Source organism: Dermacentor andersoni, chromosome 3 (assembly GCF_023375885.2).
Source record: "Dermacentor andersoni chromosome 3, qqDerAnde1_hic_scaffold, whole genome shotgun sequence".
Classification (NCBI taxonomy): Eukaryota; Metazoa; Arthropoda; class Arachnida; order Ixodida; family Ixodidae; genus Dermacentor; species Dermacentor andersoni.
This window is the reverse complement of record NC_092816.1, coordinates 1,037,967-1,059,812: the sequence shown is the minus strand read 5'-3', so window position 1 is coordinate 1,059,812 and position 21,846 is coordinate 1,037,967. Positions and strand designations below refer to the sequence as shown.

General features: G+C 47.9%; 1 protein-coding gene across 15 annotated transcripts in view; it reads left to right on the top strand.

The window, feature by feature from the left end:
• Srrm234 (Serine-arginine repetitive matrix 2/3/4) overlaps positions 1-21,846 on the top strand; it is a 285,071-nt gene that overhangs the window by 174,866 nt on the left and 88,359 nt on the right. For all 15 annotated transcript variants that reach the window (XM_055065695.2, XM_055065691.2, XM_055065690.2 and 12 more), the window contains 2 exons: positions 7,187-7,313; positions 13,992-14,278. In XM_055065695.2, coding sequence (XP_054921670.1) covers positions 7,187-7,313; positions 13,992-14,278 — 414 coding nt within the window. The remainder of the gene's footprint in view (positions 1-7,186; positions 7,314-13,991; positions 14,279-21,846) is intronic.

The window sequence follows — 21,846 nt, the reverse complement described above, 5'->3', positions numbered from 1 at the left end:
TCTCAGCAAACACTCGCTCATTGGTGTTGCATATTCTCTGTGAACAGGTGCAGTAGCGTTGCAGAAGTCGCGGGGCACCTTTTCTTTGCGGGTGCTGTTCTCCTCGCGATGACTGCGTTCATGAGGCTGATGTAACTCGCAGCTTCTACCACTGTCGGGCCTGAATCGCCCGTGCTGTCGCTTTCCGTGTCGTCCGTATCACTGTCGCCAGGCGACACTTTGGTAACAACAGAGGCAACGATGGCGAAAAGTTGAAACTCGTAGCCGACATCTCTTCGCGGTCCCAGCAGCCCTGCCAAGCAATTTCTTCGCATTCAAAATGCCAGTCACTGTAGTCAACAGCAGACCCATGTCGTGTGCCAGCGCAGACTTTTTCTGTAACGTTCGATAGCATGAACGATGTCTAATTTTTCGTCTATGCTGAGCACCCGGCGTCTTCTTTAACCGAGTTTCGGCATGACGCGAGTTCTCGCTTGCACGACACCGCAACACTCTCTGGCACGGCGCCGAAATGATGTTGATGTTGATGGGGCTTCATGCGCAAACGCACAGGGCGCTTTGAGGCCGTTGTGCTGATCTCTGATGCTTGTTGTTCTGCCGGGCCGCACGATGGAGACAACGCACTGCCATGTTTGCGCGACAAAAAGTGGAAACACTATGTGTTAACCGATACGTACACAATAAGCTGGTACGGTTTATGCGGATACAAAACGCATTATCTTCAGGGGCCACTGAGTCGGGGATTTGGCTTTACTATTTTTGAAATGAGACTACTGTTCAAGCGGGTACGGTTTAAGGAGGTTTTACTGTATTATTGTTTAGTTTAACACTTGGCACTGTTAATTGCCTGGTGTGTCAAGAAAAAGCTATGAATCTACCTTCGTCTGCCCCACTTGTGGTGGGTGATATTAAATATGCACTGGCTACATCACTTCTGGCATCAGCAGTATGGCAAAGCATGGCTATCGAGAATCAGTAAAATTAATCGCTCGGGGAGGTGCGTTCAAGAAGTGTAGTCGGAGGCGAATTCAGTTTTTTATCTTGAAATACCAAGCGCGTAACACAAACTGAACCTGGCACCCTTCAAGACACGAACCCTCTCGAGTGAAACTAGGTTAGCAGTTCCTATTGAGGAACTATGAGGCATTGATTGGGATTTTATTGGCCTTAGTGAGGTTACAAGAACTGTTTTAGGCTCATACAGTGCTGAATAATTATCATGTCCTCTGCTACAGAGGACTCCCAGATAAGAAGCAATACAGGGTAGGACTCCTAATTTGCAAGGACATAGCGAGCAACATTGATGAATTCTACAGCATTAATGAGAGCGTAGCAGTGGTCGTAATAAAGCTAAATAGGAGGTACAGTAAAACGTCGTTAAACCATACCCGCTTAAACAGCAGTTACATTTTAAAAGTAGTAAAGTCAAATCCCCGACTCAGTGGCCAGTGAACATAATGTGTTTTTTACCCACATAAACCGTACCAGCTTATTGCATACGTATTGGTTAACACGTAGTGTTTCAACTTTTCGTCGTGCAAACACAGCGGTGCTTCGTCTCCATCAGGCGGCCTGGCAGAACAACAAGCCTCAGAGATATGAACAACGGCCTCCAAGTGCCCTGTGCGTTTGCGCGTGAAGCCACATCATCATCATCATCATTCCAGCGCTGTCCTAGAGAGCGTTGTGATGTCGTGTAAGCGAGGACTTGCATCATGCCAAGGCTCGGATAAAAAAGATGCCGGGTGCTCAGCATAAAAGAAAGATTAGACAGCGTTCATGCTGTCAAACATGACACGAAGAAGTCAGCGCTGCTGCAACTGCAAAGAGGTGTCGGCTGCGAGGTTCGACTTTTCGCCATTGTTGCCTCTGTTTTGCCGAAGTGTCACCTAGCGACAGTGATAAGGAGACATGGAAATGACAGCACAGGCGATTCAGGCCCGACAGTGACAGAAGCTGCGCGTTACATCAGCCTCACGAATGCAATCGTCGCGACGAGAACAGCACCCCGCAATGAAAAGGTTCTCCACGACTTGCAACGCTACTGCTCCCGTGCACGGAGAATATGCAACACTAACGAGGAATCTGCAATGCCGAGAAGAGGGGGCTGGTTGAAAAGCTGGCTCGCAGCTTCAGTAGGTTTGAGGCCGCTGTCATCGCTGCTAGGCCGCTGTGGCATCAAACGAAAATAACACTTTCGTCGTGTGAAGTAAAGAAATACTGCATGTTTCTTCCCCTTTCATCACACTCTCTTTTCCGCTTTTGACAGGTAAGTAGGCGATCTCATGGTATTTCAGTTAAGCAGTACTACCGTTTAGTACGTACTTTTTCCGAGCTCCGGCCAACTACAGTTTAACGAGGTTTCACTGTATAGAATAAAGGTGGTACAAGCCTATGCTGCAACCTCCACTCACGATGATGAAGAAATAGAAGTTTTATGAAAATATTGAATTAGCGATAAGAAAAGTGCAAACTCACTGTACTGTAGTCATGGGCGATTTCAGTGCAAAAGTGGGGAAAAAGCAGGCTGGTGAACAAGCAATTGGCAATTATGGCGTTGATTCTAGGAATGCTAGAGGAGAGATGCTGGTAGAATCCGCAGAAAGGAATAAGCTCCGAGTAATGAACACCTTCTTCAGGAAGCGTAGCAACAGAAAGTGGACATGAAAAAACCCTAATTGTGAAACAATGAATGAAATAGATTACGTACTATCTGCCGATCCCAACATAGTGCAGGATTTAGAAATGTTAGGTAGGGTAAAGTGCAGTGATCATAGGTTAGTAAGGTCTAAGATTTAGGTCAATATGAAGAGAGAAAGACTAAAACTAGTCAAGAAGAAACAGGCCAACCCAGACGCAGTAAAGGTAAAAGCACACCAATACAGGCTCTTCTTGGAAACAAATATGCAGCCTTAGAACAGGGAGATGAAAATGACATAGAGGTAATGAATGAAACCGTAATGGCTGGCTTCAGAAGCAGCAATTGAAGTGGGAGTTAAGGCGCCAAGATAGCCAGTAGGTAAGCTCTCCAAAGTGATGAAGGACCTCATAAAGAAACGACAAGGAATGAAAGTGTCCAACTCAAGGGATCAAATAAAATTCGCAGAACTGTCGAAACTGATAAACAAGAAGAAAATAAGGGATATTCGAAATTATAATATGAGAAAGACTAAGGAAGCAGTAAAAAAATGGACGGAGCCTGAAATCAGTGAGAAGGAAACCTGTCATCGGACAAACCAAGATGTATGTAATGAAAGATAAGGAGGCTAATATCATCTGCAATCTTGAAGATATAGTAAACACCGGAAGAATTCCATAATTCCGTACAGTACCCAGAGCAGCCACGCTACCTCCATTCGAAGTAGTGATAAACAGGATACAGAGGCCTCTTCTATAGCTAACAATGAAGTTAGGAGGGCCTTACAAGACATGAACCGGAGAAAAGCGGAAGGGGAAAACGGAATAACAACCGATTTAATGAAATATGGGGGAGATATGCATGAAAAACTTGCGGCCCTTTATACAACATGTCTCGCGACTTCCAGAGAACTGGAAGAATGCCAACAGAAAGGGAGACGTTAAAGAATTTAAAAATTACAGGCCCACTAACTTACTTCCAGTATTGTATAAAATATTTACCAAGATAATTTCCAATAGAATAAAAGCAACACTTGACTTCAGTCAACCAAGAGAACAGGCTGGCTTCGGCAAGGGATACTCAGCCATCAATCACATTCATGTCATCAGTCAGGTAATCAAGAAATCTACAGAGTGCAATCAACCTCTCTGTATGGCTTTCATAGATTATGAAAAGTCATTTGAATCAGTAGAGATACCAGCAGTCATAGAGGCATTACGGAATCAAGGAATATAGGAGGCTTACATGAATATCTTCAGAAATATCTACAAAGATTCCACAGCTGCTTTGATTCTCCACAGGAAAAGTAGAAGGATACCTATAAAGAAAGGAGTCAGGCAAGGAGAGACAATCTCTTCAATGCTGTTCACTGCATGCTTGGAAGAAGTATTCAAGCTATTAAACTGGGAAGACTTAGGAGTGAGGATCAACGGCGAATATCTCGGCAACCTTCGGTTTGCAGACGACATTGTCCTGTTCAGCAACTCTGGGGACAAGTTACAACAAATGATTGAGGACCTTAACAGATAGAGTGTAAGAGTGGGGTTGAAGATTAATATGCAGAAAACAAAGGTAATGGAATGGATAATGGAATAATAGAGAATAGAACAAGAGTTCAGGATCGCCAGTCAACCTCTAGAGTCGGTGAAGGAGTATGTTTACCTAGGTCAATTACTCTCAGGAGACCCTGATCATGAGAACAAAATTTACAGAATAAAAATGGGTTGGTGTGCATACGGCAGACATTGTCAAATCCTGACTGAAAGCTTACCACTATCATTGAAAAGAAAGGTGTAAAATCAATGCATTCTACCGATGCTAACATATGGGGCAGAAACTTGGAGGTTGACGAAGAAGGCCGAGAACAAGTTGAGGACTGCGCGAAGAATGATGAAACAAAGAATATTAGGTGTAACGTTAAGATGGGGAGAGAGCGCTGTAAATAAGAGAGCAAACGGGGATAGCCGATATCCTATTTGACATTAAGAGAAAAGAATGGAGTTTGGCAGGCCTTGTAACACGTAGGTTAGATGACCACTGGACCATTAGAGTTACAGAATGGGTGCCAAGTTTTGTGCCACACTGCGTGCCTATCATCGAGGCAACAGGCAAATAAAACAAGTAGGTGTCGCTAAACCCTCTGTATGTTGGGAAATGGAAGAGTGGGTAATGGCACTTGAACAGTGCCTTGCCATCCACCATTTTCAGAGCGCTGGCTACCATTTCCCACAAGATGATTCAGTAACGCAACTAAGTGAGCTTGTTGTTGCATGAAGGCAAAAGGATGGCAAGAGAATGAGTCCCAGTTATGTCTCTGCTGTTGTGGCCAGCTCCTCACCGTGCCGGTCAGTCTGAGTGCATCGCTGCTGCTCCATTACTAACAATGAAAACACCAGCTGCAAAGATCTTTTTGGATGTGAAAACATCAAATGGCCCATTGAGTAGGAAAGCTGGCGCCTGTAGCAGCAAAATGGCACCTAAATTTTCGTTGGCTGCTGTGCCACGTCGTATGAGCGCCTCAATAGAGCAGAGCAGGCGAAAAGGCCACCTGCGGGTGCACCAGGTAGTGTTAAGGGGAGAGGGCATCGCTGCAATGCCACGTCACCCTCACTCTCGGAAACCCATGCTATCCGTGCATTCCTTGTTCGTGCAAGCTCTCATCTGCATTCTAACTTCGCCTCGGTAATCACTATAAGCAAATTGATCTATAACCAAGAACCAAATAAATTCGAAAGGAGAATGTTAGTAGTAGTGAGTTTCGAACTTACAACACCATGTTCAGAAGCTAAGTGTGTTATCCACTGGACAACACCAATGCCTTCTAGATAGCAGGCCTGTGCACTCTGCTTTATGACATCATGCTTCTTTACCGAAATTTTCATTGCCAAGCCTGGCTTGACGAAAGTGGTGACGTCAAAATCACCGTGACTTACTCGGGATCATCCCTATTAGCTTCTGTGGCAGTTGCACAAAGTAGCGTGACGTCACGGATCGAAGTGCACCAGCCTTGCGCTATGTAGGAAGCATTGGCCTAGCGTCGCAATGCGCTTGCTTGCCCGCAAGGAGTTGATAACTCGAAGGACTACTCAGTGATGTACAATTGGACATTAATGCTCTTGCATTCGTAGCTCATAAGCAGTGCTTTTAGGGGCCCTTGGATTCTTCTTATGGACAAAATAATGACCATAGAACCGAATGATATCTAAATTGTATCTATCGTGGCAAGTGACACTGTCAAACCTCTAGTCCAATTGGGAGCTGCAACACGAGGCAAGATCAACTTAGAGCCTTTGTCCGAGAAACTGATGTCCTCCTCTCTAATTAATCTTTGTGAGTAGGTCACATTGCACTATAAAGTCTGCTATTTTCTGAAAAATCTGTTACATCTGAAATGTGTGCACATGCTTGCATATGTGTATGCAGAACAATTCAGGAAGAAAAAAATTTACAGAAATAAAAATAGGAGTGTACATACGTGACAGAGAAAAAAGTCAACTAGAAACTTTACACTTGAATTCAAAATACCAATGCTTGAAGCCAAATATTACAAGGAATGTAATCTGGAGACAAACTGAAATGCAAACTGAAATAGAAGGAAAATGAAAAGCCTCAGTGTCGCGAAGTACACTTGAGTGATGTACTTAGCTGACTTGTCCTGCTCAATGCATGATGTGTAATGGCTGTCACGAGGTCATAACATGAAGTACACTCTTGGAACACACACCATGTGTTTCATGCCACAATTCTCATTAAGCAGTGCATGCCCACTTATAGAAGAGGTGGATTGCCGTGAAAAATTGCGTTATTGAAGTTGATTCCTTTAGCGTTGTACTATCTAACATCGCCTAACGATTATTATTTTGTTAAAAATTCGTGTTGTTAGTTATTCCCAGAAATTATGTCAGTTTTGTGCTATGTGGGTAAGGTCTACTACAAGAGTGGGGAACAAAATGGTGCAGCTTGAGAGCAGCTGTCTTCTGCAGTGTAGGTGCGCTGCCTACTTGCGCCATTTGATGCCTTAAGCACAATGATGTCTTGCACCACTTCAGAGATGTCTTGGCATTGCTGTACTGCAAGCGGAGCATGTTGGAAAACATGCTTGTACTTGTCATACGTGTGAGTCACCCCCCCCTCCCTTCTTTTGTAATTGCAGGTTTTGTTTGAAGCAGAGGGTATGTGTGACTGGCTCGTTTTGTTCTTCTTGCTTGACACATTGCACACATGCACACACAACTTGCAGTCCCTTGTTGAGTGAGGGAGCTCTCGCATGATTAGCTGTACACTAGATGGAGCAGGCCACGCATAAGCATGCTGTGACCTATTTACATTCTTTGCAAGCTGGTCCTGATAAGGTTGGGGTCAGTTCTGCACAACATAGTTTAAGGCCCCGCCTAAAATTTCGCTGTTACATTCCTACTATGCCAGCACAGTCTAGGTGGTGTGCCTGTTTCCTCAGAAAGCATTCCTGTTTCAAGCCATGTTGTTGACTCTGTGCGTGTGAGTGGCCCTGCCTACAACTAGAGCTCGTCGTCTTTGTTGTCCTTGCAGCCCAGAGCGAAGTAGGCAAGACCGCAAGAAGAAGTCGTCTGTAAAAAGAATTCACCGCAAATCGGTCAAAGAGGGCAGCAGTTCAAAGTCTCGCAAGTCTCGCAAGGACCGTCACATTGATGGAAAAGTGAGCCTCACACATTGTTTGCCTCTTGCACCCCTATGCTGACATGTTCAGAAGCCACCTATACTGTAGGATTCCATTTGCCCTGTTATGTCAGGTGAACTTTGTAATTAGTTGTAGCTGTTTATCTTGCATAAGGCTTTAAGAAACTGCATAAACTTGGATTGACTGCATGTTTTCATTCATCAATGGCTTGTTCACACCAAATGGTTTGTTGAACTATTGTTGTCCCAGTGCATAGCTTAGCTGTGCCTATTGAATCACCAGCTATTGCTTCTTTCTACCTTCTGGCATTCAGGATGATCACCAGGTAATCGCACTCTTTATGCTGGCGAGGGTCTCTGAAAAATTGTGCATGCCCCTTTTTGTCAAGCCTCTAATTAAAATGTGCCGCCCTTCTGTCTTGATGTCTTGGTCGCTTACCCATAGGAGGCTGAGCCAGCGTAAGTACTCTTGTCACTACTGGGAGGCCTTTGCGTGAACAATGCAGTAGGGTGGGGCACCTGCCTTATTGTTTCTTCACCACCTTTGCTCCAGAAGGCGAGAGTGGAACTGCAGACATTTTGTTTCGTTTACTTTTTGCTGTGTCCTCGTGACTAGTATGGATTCTCACGTAAGGGCCACATTTGGGTGTAGATTTCTTAGTTCAACATTGACAAACAGGCTGCCAGATGTGCCTTCATTTTCAGCATAGATCAATCATCATCACCTTCTGTGGAGCTGTGGGTGGGTGGGTGGGTAGGTAGGTAGGTAGGTAGGTAGGTAGGTAGGTAGGTAGGTAGGTAGGTAGGTAGGTAGGTAACATAGTGTCACAATCCGCCCGGGTTCGTGAACAAGGGAGGGCTCGAGGCACCCTCTGTTGGACGCTCCCCAGCGTGGTGGTGACGAACGATGACTGACCCCAAGCAGCTGTACTCGTCAGTGTTTATTGCAGTGTGGTGACTATTGTTGCCTACCGAGCCTGGCGGGCCAACGAAAATATGCCCGAGGGGGCGTCACATGCTTGTTACACCCCCTTATCCCCAGTTTGTTTGTCGACAACAAAAAACTTCCAAGTTCAATGTACGAGGCTCTGCCTCCGTTCCAGCCAGGTTGACAGTGCCTGCTACCCAAGCAAGTAACGGTCCGGCGGCCTCCGCCGTCGAGTACTCCGCCTGGGCACAGGTGTTGATGGGCGGGTGTGGCAATGCCGGGTGCTACCTGAGACAGCCTCACTCCATCCGGAGGGTCCGCAGTGGTCTGCCTTGTAAGTGGTGCCGAACTTGACACCTGCCCAATAGGTGCCGCACCACTGGCAATGCTTGCCACTTCCGAGGTGGGCGGTGCTCCGCTGGAAGCGACTGGTGCTGCCACTAGTGCTCCTGCTAGCTGGAACTCTGAAGTGGCAGTCGAGGGTGCTGGCCAGGTCCCGAGGTGAGGCCTAACATGGTCGGCGTGTCTGTGCCACATGGCCCCATCTGGCATGCAGACGAGCAGCGATGAGGTGCTGGCAGGAGACACCACCTGTCTGGTGGACCAGGGTGGGCCAGGACGAAAGTTCCTGGTGAAAACTGGAGCTCGCAACTCCGGCAAAGGCCCGGGACGGTACCCTCGATCAGCAGCCAGCTTCTGCTTCAGCTGCTTCAGGAGCACTGTGGATCGGAGGTCCGGATGCAAGACGTCCAAGGGTGTCTTGACCATCCGACCCAGCAGGAGCTCACAGGGGGCATGGCCAGTTACATCGTGGGGTGTGGTCCGGTACTGGAACAGTATCCGGACATCTGCATCCGGAAATTCCCAGTCTGGCTCTTCTTGAGCTTGTCCTTGATGGTTCGCACCACCCGCTCGGCTGCACCATTCGAAGCAGGGTGGTACAGCGGAACCACCATCTGGCAAATTACATTCTTCGTCAGCCAGGCCAGGTACTCTGTGCTGGCGAAAGCAGGACCATTGTCGGACACGATGACATCCGGCAACCCCTCGGCGGCGAAGACCTGTCGTAGACCTGTGACCCCCAAAATCCACATGCAGGCGGGACCAGGGTCTCTGTGGGAACAGCCAGGGGGTGATTTCCACATAACATGAGGCCTGCTGATGCTCCTGGCAGATTTGGCAGCTCTGCACCATGTGGGCGATGTCCTGGTACAGGCGAGGCCACCAAACATGCGACCGGGCCACCATCTTGGTGTTTTCCACGCCAGGATGACCCGCGTGCAGCAACTGCAGGACCCTGTACCAGATACTTTGTGAGATCATCACCCTGGAACCCCACAGTAAGCAGCCCTGCTGCAAGCTCAGCTCTGCGGCCTTGTGGCAATAGGCCTGCTGAACCAATTCCTTCCCACAGAACACTGCCTTGACCACCTGAAACAGGACTGAGTCCCGGCTGGTTGCTTGAGATGCCGCGGATCTGGAGAGCACCTACGGGTACGCGTGCTCCAGCATGAACACTTCAGCATATTCTGGAACAGCATCAGGTACAGTCACGGACAGAATATTACGGACCATGAAATCTAAGAAAAAGCTGAATATCTCCGCAACCTCACAACACAATCTGGTATTTGCATTTTGGATCTCAACTAGAATATGCTAACAACGTTGTCGTCGGCAGTTTTACTGGTTACTGCTACAGGCTGCTCGGGAATTGAACGTTTTCGGAGATCCCGTGGTCCATTTTATTCTGTCCGCGACTGTACCTCTGGCAGGGGCAGGCGGCTCAGGGCATCAGCAGGTCCCAGGTCCTTTCCTGGATGGTAAACCAGCTAGTAACTGTAAGCTGCCAGCCTCAAGGCCCAGCGTACCACTCGAGGTGATGCCTGCACGGAAACTGCATTGTCAGGCCTTCAATGCGGGGCAGCGGGTACTTCTGGACGGTAGCGACGGGATTGATGGTAACCTTGAAATCCTCGCATATCCTGACACTGCCATCTCGCTTGAGGACTGGTACGATGGGAGCGGCCCATTCAGATGTCTTGACAGGCACCAGGATGCCCTCTCGCTGTAACCCTTGCAGCTCCTGGGTCACCCCGTCCTTCAGGGCGAACGGCAGTGGGCGAGGCTTGAAAAAACGTGGCCGGGCTCCCTCAGGTACGTAGATGACAGTCGTCGTGCCGGCGAATGGGCCCACCCCTGGCTGGAACAGGGACTTGAACTTGGTCAGGAGGCTGGGGACGCCTCTCACCACATGCAGGCCGACTTCTTGGTACTCTGGCAGACGAACGTCCATTTCATGAATCCAGTTTCGGCCCAGCAGCGTTGGCGACAACATCTTCCTTAAGTAAAGGGAAGGGTTGCCTCCCTGTCGCCAAAGCGAACGCTTACCTGTGCCTGACCCTGGACCTCGGAGAGCTGCCCGGAGTAGCTGCGCAGCATCACGCCCGAAGCCTCGACGGACACGCCGGCGAAAGTACGCTTGGAAAGTTTCCCGGCCATTACTGACACGCTGGCCCCTTTGTCCAGCTCCATGGAAATGGGGTGCCCGCAGATTTCGACTGTCAGCATGTACGGCGCCACAGACGATGGCACAAGGCCTGTGTGCCACATTTCGAAAATCGGCGGGTACTCGGCCACAACGTGGAGCCTGGCCGCGGAAGAACTTGATTGAGCCTGCTGCCGCACGCCCCTGCCGCATACCCTTGCGACGGCTACCCTGGCCGCGGGATTGTGTGGCACCTGGGCTTGAACCAGGCTGCTGCTGCTGTTTGCTGTTCGTCCTCCCCCTTCGGCATACACGTGCCAGGTGCCCAGTTTTCCTGCACGCGAAGCATTGTGCTTGGAAGAACTGGCACTTTGAGGTAGAGTGGGCACCACCACAGCGACAGCAGTTACTGCCCTTTGTCCTCAATTTGTTGACTGCCGCTTTCGCCAACGATGAGCCAGTCGCATGGGCAATTTTGCCGGTGTCCTTGGCGGCCACTTCCATTGCCAGTGCTGCCTTTATGGTGCCGTCCAGCGAGGGGTCGGGAAGCTCCAGGAGGTCGCGTCTGCATAGCGGGGTTGTTGATGGCGCAGATGAAACGGTTCCAGAGCAGCGAGTCCAGCTGGTCCCCGAAGACACAGGTATTCGCTAATCCTCGTAGCGCAGCAACGAACTGCCCGAGGGTCTCTCCTTCTTGGCAGCTCCGGTTGTTGAAGCGGAAACGCTCTATTAGTTTGGACGGTGCTGGGTTGAAATGCGAGCACAGTATGGCGAGCAGCTCACCCAGCGTCTTAACATGCGGCGTACCTGACTTGAGAAGGTCGAGCAGGAGACTGAAGACGCAGGTCCCGCAGCTGGCCAGAAAAATGTCCCGCTGTTTAGGCTCGGGTGTGTCATTTGCCCGGAAAAACACGTGGACTTGTTCCTCGTAAACTGGCCAAGCGGACCCGTCTCCCTCGAACAGCTCGAGCCTTCCGTACAACGGCATGGCAGCAACGGGGATCGGTGTATCGCCTCTCACAGCGGCATAGGACGATCCGTGGGTACTCGTTGCCAGAGTACGCGTATCCCATCCTCGTCGCCAGTGTCACGATCCGCCTGGGTTCGTGAACAAGGGTGGGCTCAAGGCACCCTCCGTTAGATAAATGCTACGCAGCGTGGTGGTGACAAACGACGACTCATCCCGAGCAGCTGTGCTCGTCTGTGTTTATTATGGTGTGGTGACCATTGTTGCCTACTGAGCCTGGCAGGCCACCAAGCTTGGCGGGCCAACGAAGATTATGCCTGAGGGGGCATCACAGGTAGGGTAGGTAAGGTCGGTTAGGTAGGTAGCAGATAAGCTCAAGATGGCAGAAGCAGGCAAAGGATGCTAATCGCATTTAAAACGGCACATGCAGTGAACATACTCTGCACATGCAATGCAGACATCTCAGGTGATGGGGTGTTGATGAATGCACAGAAGGAGCATGCCTCTTTTTGTTGATGAGCGGAGCTGCAATCACCAGGTCAGTCTTTGAAAATGCTGATGCGGGCCACTTTGCACGTCGGGGTTGTGGCCCTTACATGGGAAGTATGGTAGTTTCTGTATACACTATGCAAGTGGTAACTAGTTACATTGTTCTTACACAAATGCTAGTCAAGCCCACTTGTAATCATACCAGTTTCAACAATATATTGGATGTAACAATGCACCATCAACTTTTGTATGTGTTCCTATGGTAAAATAACGCTATGGGAAGAATTTGTAAGAGTTTTTATGGTGAGTGAACAATGCTGCCATGTAACAATTAAATCTGGCTAATGGGTGTGCGCACTGAAAGCAAACAAAAAATCCTTGGGGGGGCGAGGGGGGGGGGAGAAAGCAAGCCACATCGCCACGCCCGCCCTTAGGCCATGCTCCCTGCATGGCAACCCTTTATTGCATTGCATCGCTGGCCTCGTGTGCCCGTCGCCCTTCCGCCCTGTTGTCAGAGAGGTGGAAGCGAGATGGGCACGTTTTTTTATTTTTTCTTCTCTTTTTCCCCCCTGGAATTCATGTTCCTTTTCTTCTTGCCCGGTAGCAAGATTTAATTCTTATAGCCAATAATGTGGCATGAAAACATAGTAAGCAGTTTATTCTACCATAGAACACACAAAAGTTTACAGTTCCCGTCTACTCATTTTTACGTCCGAGGAGAGCCGACGTCTGTTAATTCAACCCTTATGGGTCTGATAAAATTGATGAAATATCTGGTGGTAAGAATTAAACAAGACGCAGAAAAAATGCCAGCTGATTCATTTGGCAGTATTTGCCAGGTTCCAACATGCCCCCGAAACAAACGTGCACCCAGTTTCTATGTGTCAAAAGTAAAAAACTAATGTAAATATGACATTAAAGCTCCTAAACAAAGTATAAGTATAACGTGCACTCAATTTTTAGCAAGAAACATGGGCAAGTATTATGTGTTGCACAATAGTGCCCAGTTTCCAAAAGTCGGCTTTGCCGCAATATAGCCGTGTTATGCGGCAGAGCATGCGAACGTGGTTTTGGTTTTTTATTCTATGGCACAGGGCAGGCAATTTTCGGTCCAATTTTCTCGGGGAAAAAAAGCACGCATTAGAATCGAGTAAACACCATAATCTGACATTGTGAGCCATCATTATTTCTTGAATATCTTACTATGGCAGGCCGAAAATGTTTGACACATTCGCTGTGCACTGAACTCCGCTGAGGCAGATGCTGACACTGTCAGATGCTGTCGCTATTGGGGTCACGATAGGAGTTGGGTACGTGCATACTGACTGTTCAAATATAGATTATTTGGCGAAGGCCTATTTTAGGATGGAAATAACGAAAGTTTGGGCCCATAGAAATGCATCTGCACTGGTCGGGACACTCAGTCAAGATCAAATTAATGGAAGTCTACTATATTGCTAAAACCAGTAAATTCTTTTTGTCCAATTAAGATATTTGAATGCTTATTCTCTCTGCTTTTTTCGTGAAGCCCCGTTATAACAATTATTGGTTCTGACTATGGTAATTACTTGGCACTTGAATACCTTTGTAAGTGGGTTCAACTGTATTTCTTCTGCTGCCACATGCACACAAGTTAATGTAGCTAGCAACCGTACTGACAAGGCACAATCCTTTTTGACACCGAGAGGGTGCAGCAGTAGTTTCCACTTTAAATGGCCCGAGTAGTTGCAACTGTTTGCAACTTAGTTGAGCCAGTCTCACATGGTCTATGTGGCGAGCCGTTTGGCTGTCTCATGTCTGACCCAGTAGGGATAATTGGACGCTGCAGAAACGGCATCACGATGAGGACGAGGAACGGCACAAGAAGCCACTGACCAGTGGGGACAAGCACCGGCGAGTGGCGGCACACAGCGACAGCAGCCAATCAGAGGCGCGGGGCCGCAAGGTGCGCGCCACCCGCTCGTCGAGCAGCGACTCGGCACCACCCAGCCACCGCCGGAGGCGCACTGCCAAGAAGAAGCGCAAGTCTCGTAGGGAGACCAGCAACGAGTCGTCCTCTGAGCAGTTCAGCTCATCTTCATCGTCTACCGAGGAGGAGGAGGAGCTACAAAAAAGGTTAGTCAACCACTAGATTCAGGTGACGCCAGAATAGCAGCTGTTTGAGCTTGGCAGTTCGCCATAATCAACAAATCATAACACTTTAGGTTAGCAGCAGGTGGGATCTCCAGTAGCTTCGTGGCTGCTGAAGCTAACACCAGTGAAACGCTGACAGGATGCTCATGGCACGAGAACGCAAATACTGAGGTGCTTGGTATGTTGCCCAAACTAAAATTGATCTTAGCCAAAAGGCCCAAATGTAGTACCTGAAAAGGTTTGCTGATTTGAGTCCTCCTAGCTGACCTCCAAAGTGGAGCCAGTTAAGTGTGACGTTAGAAACAAAAATTGTGAATTATAGTCGACTTCCGTAATTCAGCCCTGATGGGACCACCGAAACTGATCTTATCCGGTGGGTTGAATTAAACGAGATAGCAGAAAAAAGGCTTCAAAGCACACCGCTCATTCATTTGGCAGTATTTGCCCGATTCTAGCATGCTCCTGAATCAAACGCATGCCCGCTTTCTGCGTGTCCAAATTAGAAGCCTAACATAGAGATAACATTGAAGCTCCTAAATAAAGTAGAAATCTAATGTGCACCAGTCTATTGCGCAGGAAAAATGGCGAAGGGTCTAATGTGCTGCACAGTAGCAGCCAGTTGCCTAAATTCAGCTTTGCCGCAATACAGTCGTGTTATGCGGTAAAGCATACGAACGCGGTTATTTTATTTTCTTGGCAGGGAGGGAGGGGGGGGGGGGGAGGAGGCACATGTTAGAATCGGGTAAATACTGTAATCAGACATTGCGAGCTCCTGTGATTGCTTGAAAATCTTCGTAGGACAGACTGAAAATAGGCGTTCTCGGTGGGAGATGACGTTTGTCAGGGTGTCTACTACCAACCGGGAAAACCGGGAATTCTCAGGGAATTTGAATAGTCTAGAAATACTCAGGGAAAAGTCCGGGAATTTGTGCTTTTATGAGGGAAAATTAGCTGTAACTTTATTGAAAGGGAACGAAAGTCGTGTTAATGCTGGCTCGAGTAACAGAGGAATTGCAATGAATCATCATTGACGTCGTGTCATCGGCACGAAGTACGGCCAAAGTAGTTAGCGACCGATTTTCCAGCCGCCCGATTTTTCAAACATGCTCGATAATTCACACAGCTTTGCGGTACCACCGATATTGTCAATGTATATTGCCCTGACTACAAGTCTGAAATGGAATTAATCAAACCCACCGCCGCCGCCATTTTGATTATCTCGCTGCCTCGAACTGGCACTCTCGCACGCAGATCCGCTGATAGCCGTAGCCATCACCGCGGCAATGTTAGGTCTAGCTGCTTCTACGTTCGCTATTAAGCGTCTTGCTGTGCAGTGCTGTGTTGTTAATTGAAAAAATTCGCCGCTGTCAGCAATGGCACTGACTGTGCCTTTGTAATTCTCGCGATTGGCTTCGAAGCTCGCAGAGCACAGCGCATTGCGTAATGCCAGTCTCTGAAAGTTAGCTTTGCCGTACTACAGCAGTGTTAAGCGGTGAAGGGGCAGTTGTCACGGGACACAGTATGTATTCCTTAATTATACATGCGTGCACCCCCGTCTCCTGTCACAGTATGAGCACCAATATGCCTAATAAGTGTACTGGCAGGCTTTAAGAGCTTTTACAGATGTGCCTGGGGCAATTTTAGCCCTTAAGGGCAGTTAAAGACGTGCATTCATTTTTTTCGGACTGCCCGATTTTTCAGAGTTGTTGCGGCAGAAGGAACGACACACTGAGGAATTAACGGGAAAGGAAGCGTGCCGCCACCTCTTTGAAGGAGCTTGAGCTCAAAAAAAAAAGTGTTGGCTGACGCCGAGATGCGGGTGTCACTCACTCAAACCAAAATAAACTCTTTAAAGCAGTGAAACCCAACACTGAGATGTTGTGTATGGGCAGAGAGTATGTCAGCACAGTTGAGTCCAGCTGTTGAGAGAGAATCTTAGTTGTGACAAAGTTCAGGCCCCATACCGATGAGCTTGCTATCAGTTGATAGAAATAGCTCATATTCAAAAATATTTACTTATGTATGCATCTCCTTTTCATTCGTATTTGAAAATGTTCGCCTCAATTTGGAATGGGTTTTACCACTTTTATCGCTGTGCCCTCTGTTTCCTTTTTAAATAAAATAGATATTACTCCTTACTATTCAAACTGGATTAAGTAATCTTTTGTTTCAACATGCTTACTAGAGAGTGACAGCATCGAGCAACATGGTGTCGGCCTGTCTTGACATAAAACAAGGTTCTGGTTCATTCAGGGAATTTCGCAAAGGTGCTCAGGGAAAACCTGGGAAACTCAGGGAATTTGGAGATGTCAACTTGGTAGACTCCCTGGTTTGTTCATTGAATTCACTGTTCCCTAAGCTCTGCCGAGACAGACGCTGCCAGTAACGCGGTTGCTGTTGGGGTCACCATAGGGGTTGTGGCGACACACTCCGCGCATATTTCTGCGCACCCTCCGTCTTCTTATCATCTGGCCCAGCATAACACAGCTGCACGCTGGACTGCATGGTCGATAAAACATAGCGCCACCGCCACGTCACCCGAGGTATGCGTCACCGACGGTGGCTATAAAAACAGGCTGCCTGGCTGAGAAAGACCGCTTTTTTACCTTCCGCTACTGGGACGAACGTATCTCAAAAATGTCAAAAAGGTTGTCAGCAGGGCAGGCGTCAGGTTGCTGTTCACTGCCAAAATAAGTTAGGTAGCTTGTGCCATCAAGTCAATCAGGTAACCAAGAACAACAAAAAAAGTTGTAAGAAGCAGCACAGACAGAGGTTTGTTGGTGACTCTTGTGACTGTGCGGTTTGTAATATTCCCCTTTCATGCAAGCGTTTCTATATCGGCCAAACGGGGTGGTGCATCAATGACGCATGCGCGAGCACTCAAACAAATTTCAAAAACGAGCAAAAGACAGTCAGTTGTCACTGCATTGTAATGAATGCGGCTGCAAGCCATCTTTTGAAGATGTGACCTACCTGTCAAAATACTGCGATGACCGCGCACACCTTATTTTCGAAGCTTTCCACATTCACGTTAGCGGCGAAGCATGTGTAAGCCTTCCCTCTATTTCTCTCCTTCCGAAGGAGATTGCCTTCCTATCGCATTAATTGCAATCCCCCTGCGCATGCCCAATTCAGTTGATTCTGTGGTTTGAGATAGCGGCAGAGCATATATATGCTGACTGAAAGAATAAAGACACTTTGGTTGTTAGTCAGCGCTGTTGTCTGTGTCCCTTCACTCGTCCTGTTGTGTAGCGCTGTTTTTATTGCTCGTAATTACATCAGAAAGTGAAGAAGAATTTAATACTGCTAACTACCAACGAAGTGCCAAAAAATTTCGAAACTAAGGTAGCGTTTGTGAGTCAAGTCCAAGAGCAAATAACTTTGAAATGAGCTGACAGTGAGCAACACAATCGAATGCTTTAGAGTAGTCTAGAAAGATGCAATCAGTTTGAAGGTTATTATCCACGTTAAAATTCAAGTCTGATGTGAATTCAACTAGCAGTGTGACGCACAAAAGGGTTTTTCTGAACCTGTGCTGATTACTAAAGCAGTTGTTGGATTCTAGGTGGTTAAAAATATTAGATATCATTATATATTTGAGCTATTTGCAACAGATGCAGGTTAGTGAGATAGGGCGGTAATTTTCCTAGGGATTCTTGTTAGCACTTTTGAACTATTCAGGAGCAGTCCTAATGATAATGATTGCGTGAAAATGATGCAGAGGGTTTGGTTAGAGATAGACAAGGTATATTTTAGTATCTTGGAATTTGTGTTATCTATGCCTGTGGAAGAAGGTACAGTGCAGTCCACTTATAACGATACCACATATAACGATATATCGGTTATAACGATGGGTCGACATGAGAGTGTCATTTTATGCATTACGTTTATGGGTAAAAAAAAAAACTTATAACGATAGGTTATTCACCGCATATCGGATATAACGATCAAAATTTTGCCGTCTGGACGACATTTTCCATGCCAAATAATCGTAGCATTTTCGTTGCTTAGTTCCCTGAAACGAACGATGTCGAGACGAGGCGATGTTTACCTCCGTATCTGCCGCCGTTACCGCGCAACACGTCTCGCCCTGCCCGCGCACCAGAGAGTACTCGAGTAGGCGCACTGAGTAGGCGCAGTGCGCCACAAGATGGCGCTAGCTGCTTCATGCGCGTCGGCCACAGTCGCTCCGAAAGAGAGAGAACGAAAAAAAAAGTTACAAGCGAAGCGGCGCGGTGGCGCCCGTCCCGCGTCTCTCTCTCTCGTGATAGCAGGCTGACGCCACCGAAGCAGTGTGCAACCAACGGTACAACCCAGTTCGAAGATGGCACTGACAAAGCGCAAAGCTGTGTCTCTCGACATGGCTCTCAACGCGGCTTCAAGGTGAGCACCCTCGTGAAAAAGTATGAGCTCGCCCAGTCGACGATACCAACCATCTTGAAAACTGGGAGCACTGCGATTGTGAAGGCAGGAGCTATCAGCGGAAAAGGGCTAGACACCCTTTGTACGCCGATGTTGAAGAGGCGATTTAGCAGTGGTTTATCACAATCCGCGCGCATAATGTGCCTATTAGTGGGCCAATACTTGCCACCAAAGCGAAAAACTTTGCTTTTCTTCTGGGATGGCCAAATTTTGAGTCTGGGGGAGGCTGGATTCAGCGCTTTAAAGAGCGGCACGGAATCGTTTACAAAAACGTGGTAGGGGAAGCGGCGTCTTTGGACACAAAGGCAAAGCAGCAGTGGCTGCAGACAAAGCTGCCCGGCCTGCTGGAGCGCTACGCGGAGAAGGACATATATAATTGCGACGAAACTGCTGTTTTTTCAGATGTTGCCGTCGAAGACTCGCACTCTTAAAGGAGATCGATGCCCCATCAGGAAGCACTCAAAACTTAGGGTGACCATGTTGCTGTGCGTTAGCACGGATGGGAGCTATCATCTCAAGCCTTTCATGATCGGGCGATCAAAGAAGCCAACATGCTTTAAGAATCAGCACATCCCGGCCCGCTATCGCAGCAGTAAGAAGGCGTGGATGACCCGCGACCTGTTCAAAGAATGGCTGCTCGAGTTCAACAGTATAATTGAAGGTCAAGGAAGAAAATTAGCGTTGCTACTTGACAACTGTAGATCACACAGCGTTAACCCGAAGCTAACATCTGTCGAATTGATGTTTCTGCCTCCGAATACTACGGTAGGCCTGCAGCCGTTGGACGCCGGCGTGATCTCCAACTTTAAAGTCCTGTATCGGCAGTGCATGCTGGAGTGGCTAATCTTAGCCATTGATCGCGCAGCTCCTGGCACGTCGGGTCATGCAGACGGGCCCCCTGACCTGAAGATCAGTCCATTGAAAGCCGTGCGCTTCGTTTAGGGTGCATGGTATGAAGTAAAGCAGTCAACCACATACAATTGCTTCAAAAAGGCGTGCTTTGTGCGTCAGGACGAACTTCCCCAACCCACTGAGACCACCAACACGGTGGAGCCGCTGACATAACCGAGCTCTGGGAGCTCATTCCTACTGGTGACACAGGTGGTGCGTCGATGGAGTAGTTTTTGACTGCAGACAGTGCTGCTTCGTTCTGCGATGAGGTCTCTGACGAAGCGATCGCCGAAGATGTGCTGTCTCGACAGATGGCGACGGTGGCGACGGCAGCAGCAACAGTGACAACGAGATTGATAGTGGCTCCTTGACCCCGACCTCGATGTCCACGCAAAGTGCACTGTCGTCGATCAACTCCTTAATTGATTTTATGCATGCTAAAGGATTGCCGCCAGTGTTCGCGCAGCAGCTGGCATCCATGCACACCGCGGTTGTGAAGCTGAAGCCGCTGCAAAAGCAAGTGCAGATTTCTGACTATTTCGGCACGCCTAACCCTTGACACAGTCATTGGCGCTAGAAATAAAGTTTGTTTTTCACAGCCTACTTCCTACATCATCTATTCTTTAGAGCAAGTAGCGAATTCGAGTTCGGAGCTGCAAAGGTATGTTCCACGTTTTCTTTTTTTTTATTATTCTTAAAAATTTTTTTAATAACTGCCGTCCAGATATAGCGATGATCGGTTATAACGATCATATTTTTCATCTTTCTCGATATCGTTGTAAGTGGACTGCACTGTACTTTAAGATTTGAGATTAGTTTTGCTATCTCTTCTGCTGTAATGTTAATTAGCACCACAGATCGAAAATCGTGATTGGGAACAATTTGCACTCGTTACCCGCCGTGGTTGCTCAGTGGCTATGGTGTTGGGCTGCTGAGCACAAGGTCGCGGGATCGAATCCCGGCCACGGCGGCCGCATTTCGATGGGGGCAAAATGCGAAAACACCCGTGTACTTACATTTAGGTGCACGTTAAAGAACCCCAGGTGGTCAAAATTTCCGGAGTCCTCCACTACGGCGTGCCTCATAATCAGAAAGTGGTTTTGGCACGTAAAACCCCATAACTTTTTTTTTTTTTAATTTGCACTCGTTAATAATCTTAACTGGTGAATGCCTGTTAAACTCGAACGCAGATTGGTTATTGGACGTCACTGTCTTTTTTAAAGAGCATTACATTGTGGGTGAGACAATCGAGAGCAATCGTTCACCAAAACCTTTTTTCGGGTCTGCCTTAAGAAGGAAGGGTAGGTCACATGAGTAATACTTGTTTTTAGCAACTAGCAACATTAGCAACTAGCCCAACAGTAAGTTCTACTAGGCGAGAAGGCGAGAGTCGTGTGACCGCTGTGAATATATCTGCGTTGATTCGGTAACTGTAACTTTAGTCGCCGACACTCAACGGCGCAGCTCCAATTATGGTTTATGGGCTAGACAGTTTGGCCAATCGTCTGGCTGGGACGAAAATTTGCCACCGGCCGATGTCACAACGGGCCACAAATCATCACGGAAAGCTTGTCGCTAATATGTCCCCACAGTTTGCTCACCAGTGATCGGTCATGAGATCACTCTCGCGGGTTAGATTGACTGCTCTCACGGGTTACATTGGCGGCGTTCAGACCCGTGATCGACCAGCTGCAACTACCGCCAGCATGCATGCCAAGTTGGTCTGCGTGCTCGCATGTAGGTAGAAAGCTTTGAACTACACATCAGTGTGTGTGTGAACTCGAGTGTTCGATACAATCGGCGTGCCTTCCAGTGGCTAAGTGGCCCAGTCTTCGCACATGCTTCTACGCTTAATTTTCACACGCACTGCTTTTGATGTTCCCTCTGTTTGCACAGCATTAATCGATTTGATCGGTCTGATGTTCAGATAGCTCCTCTCATCAAACATGGCACTTATAATTGAAGGGACATTTCTTTTGTGCTTTTCGGCATGTTTCAGCACCATAAGTGTTCTTTAGAGCTGTAAAACTTTGCTCATTGAGTGCACCCCATGGAATGCTATGGTACAAGTGTACCCACGGTCTTTTGGCCACTTTTCGGCATCCAAGAGACCGCGGTTTTCTGTCATCGCAAAGCGTCAGGAACACTATATTCGTGTGGGTTCTATCGCGGGGAACACCAGCGATGCGATTGTGACCGAGATTAACGGTTCGGGCGCGCTGCGCCATGGAATTTGA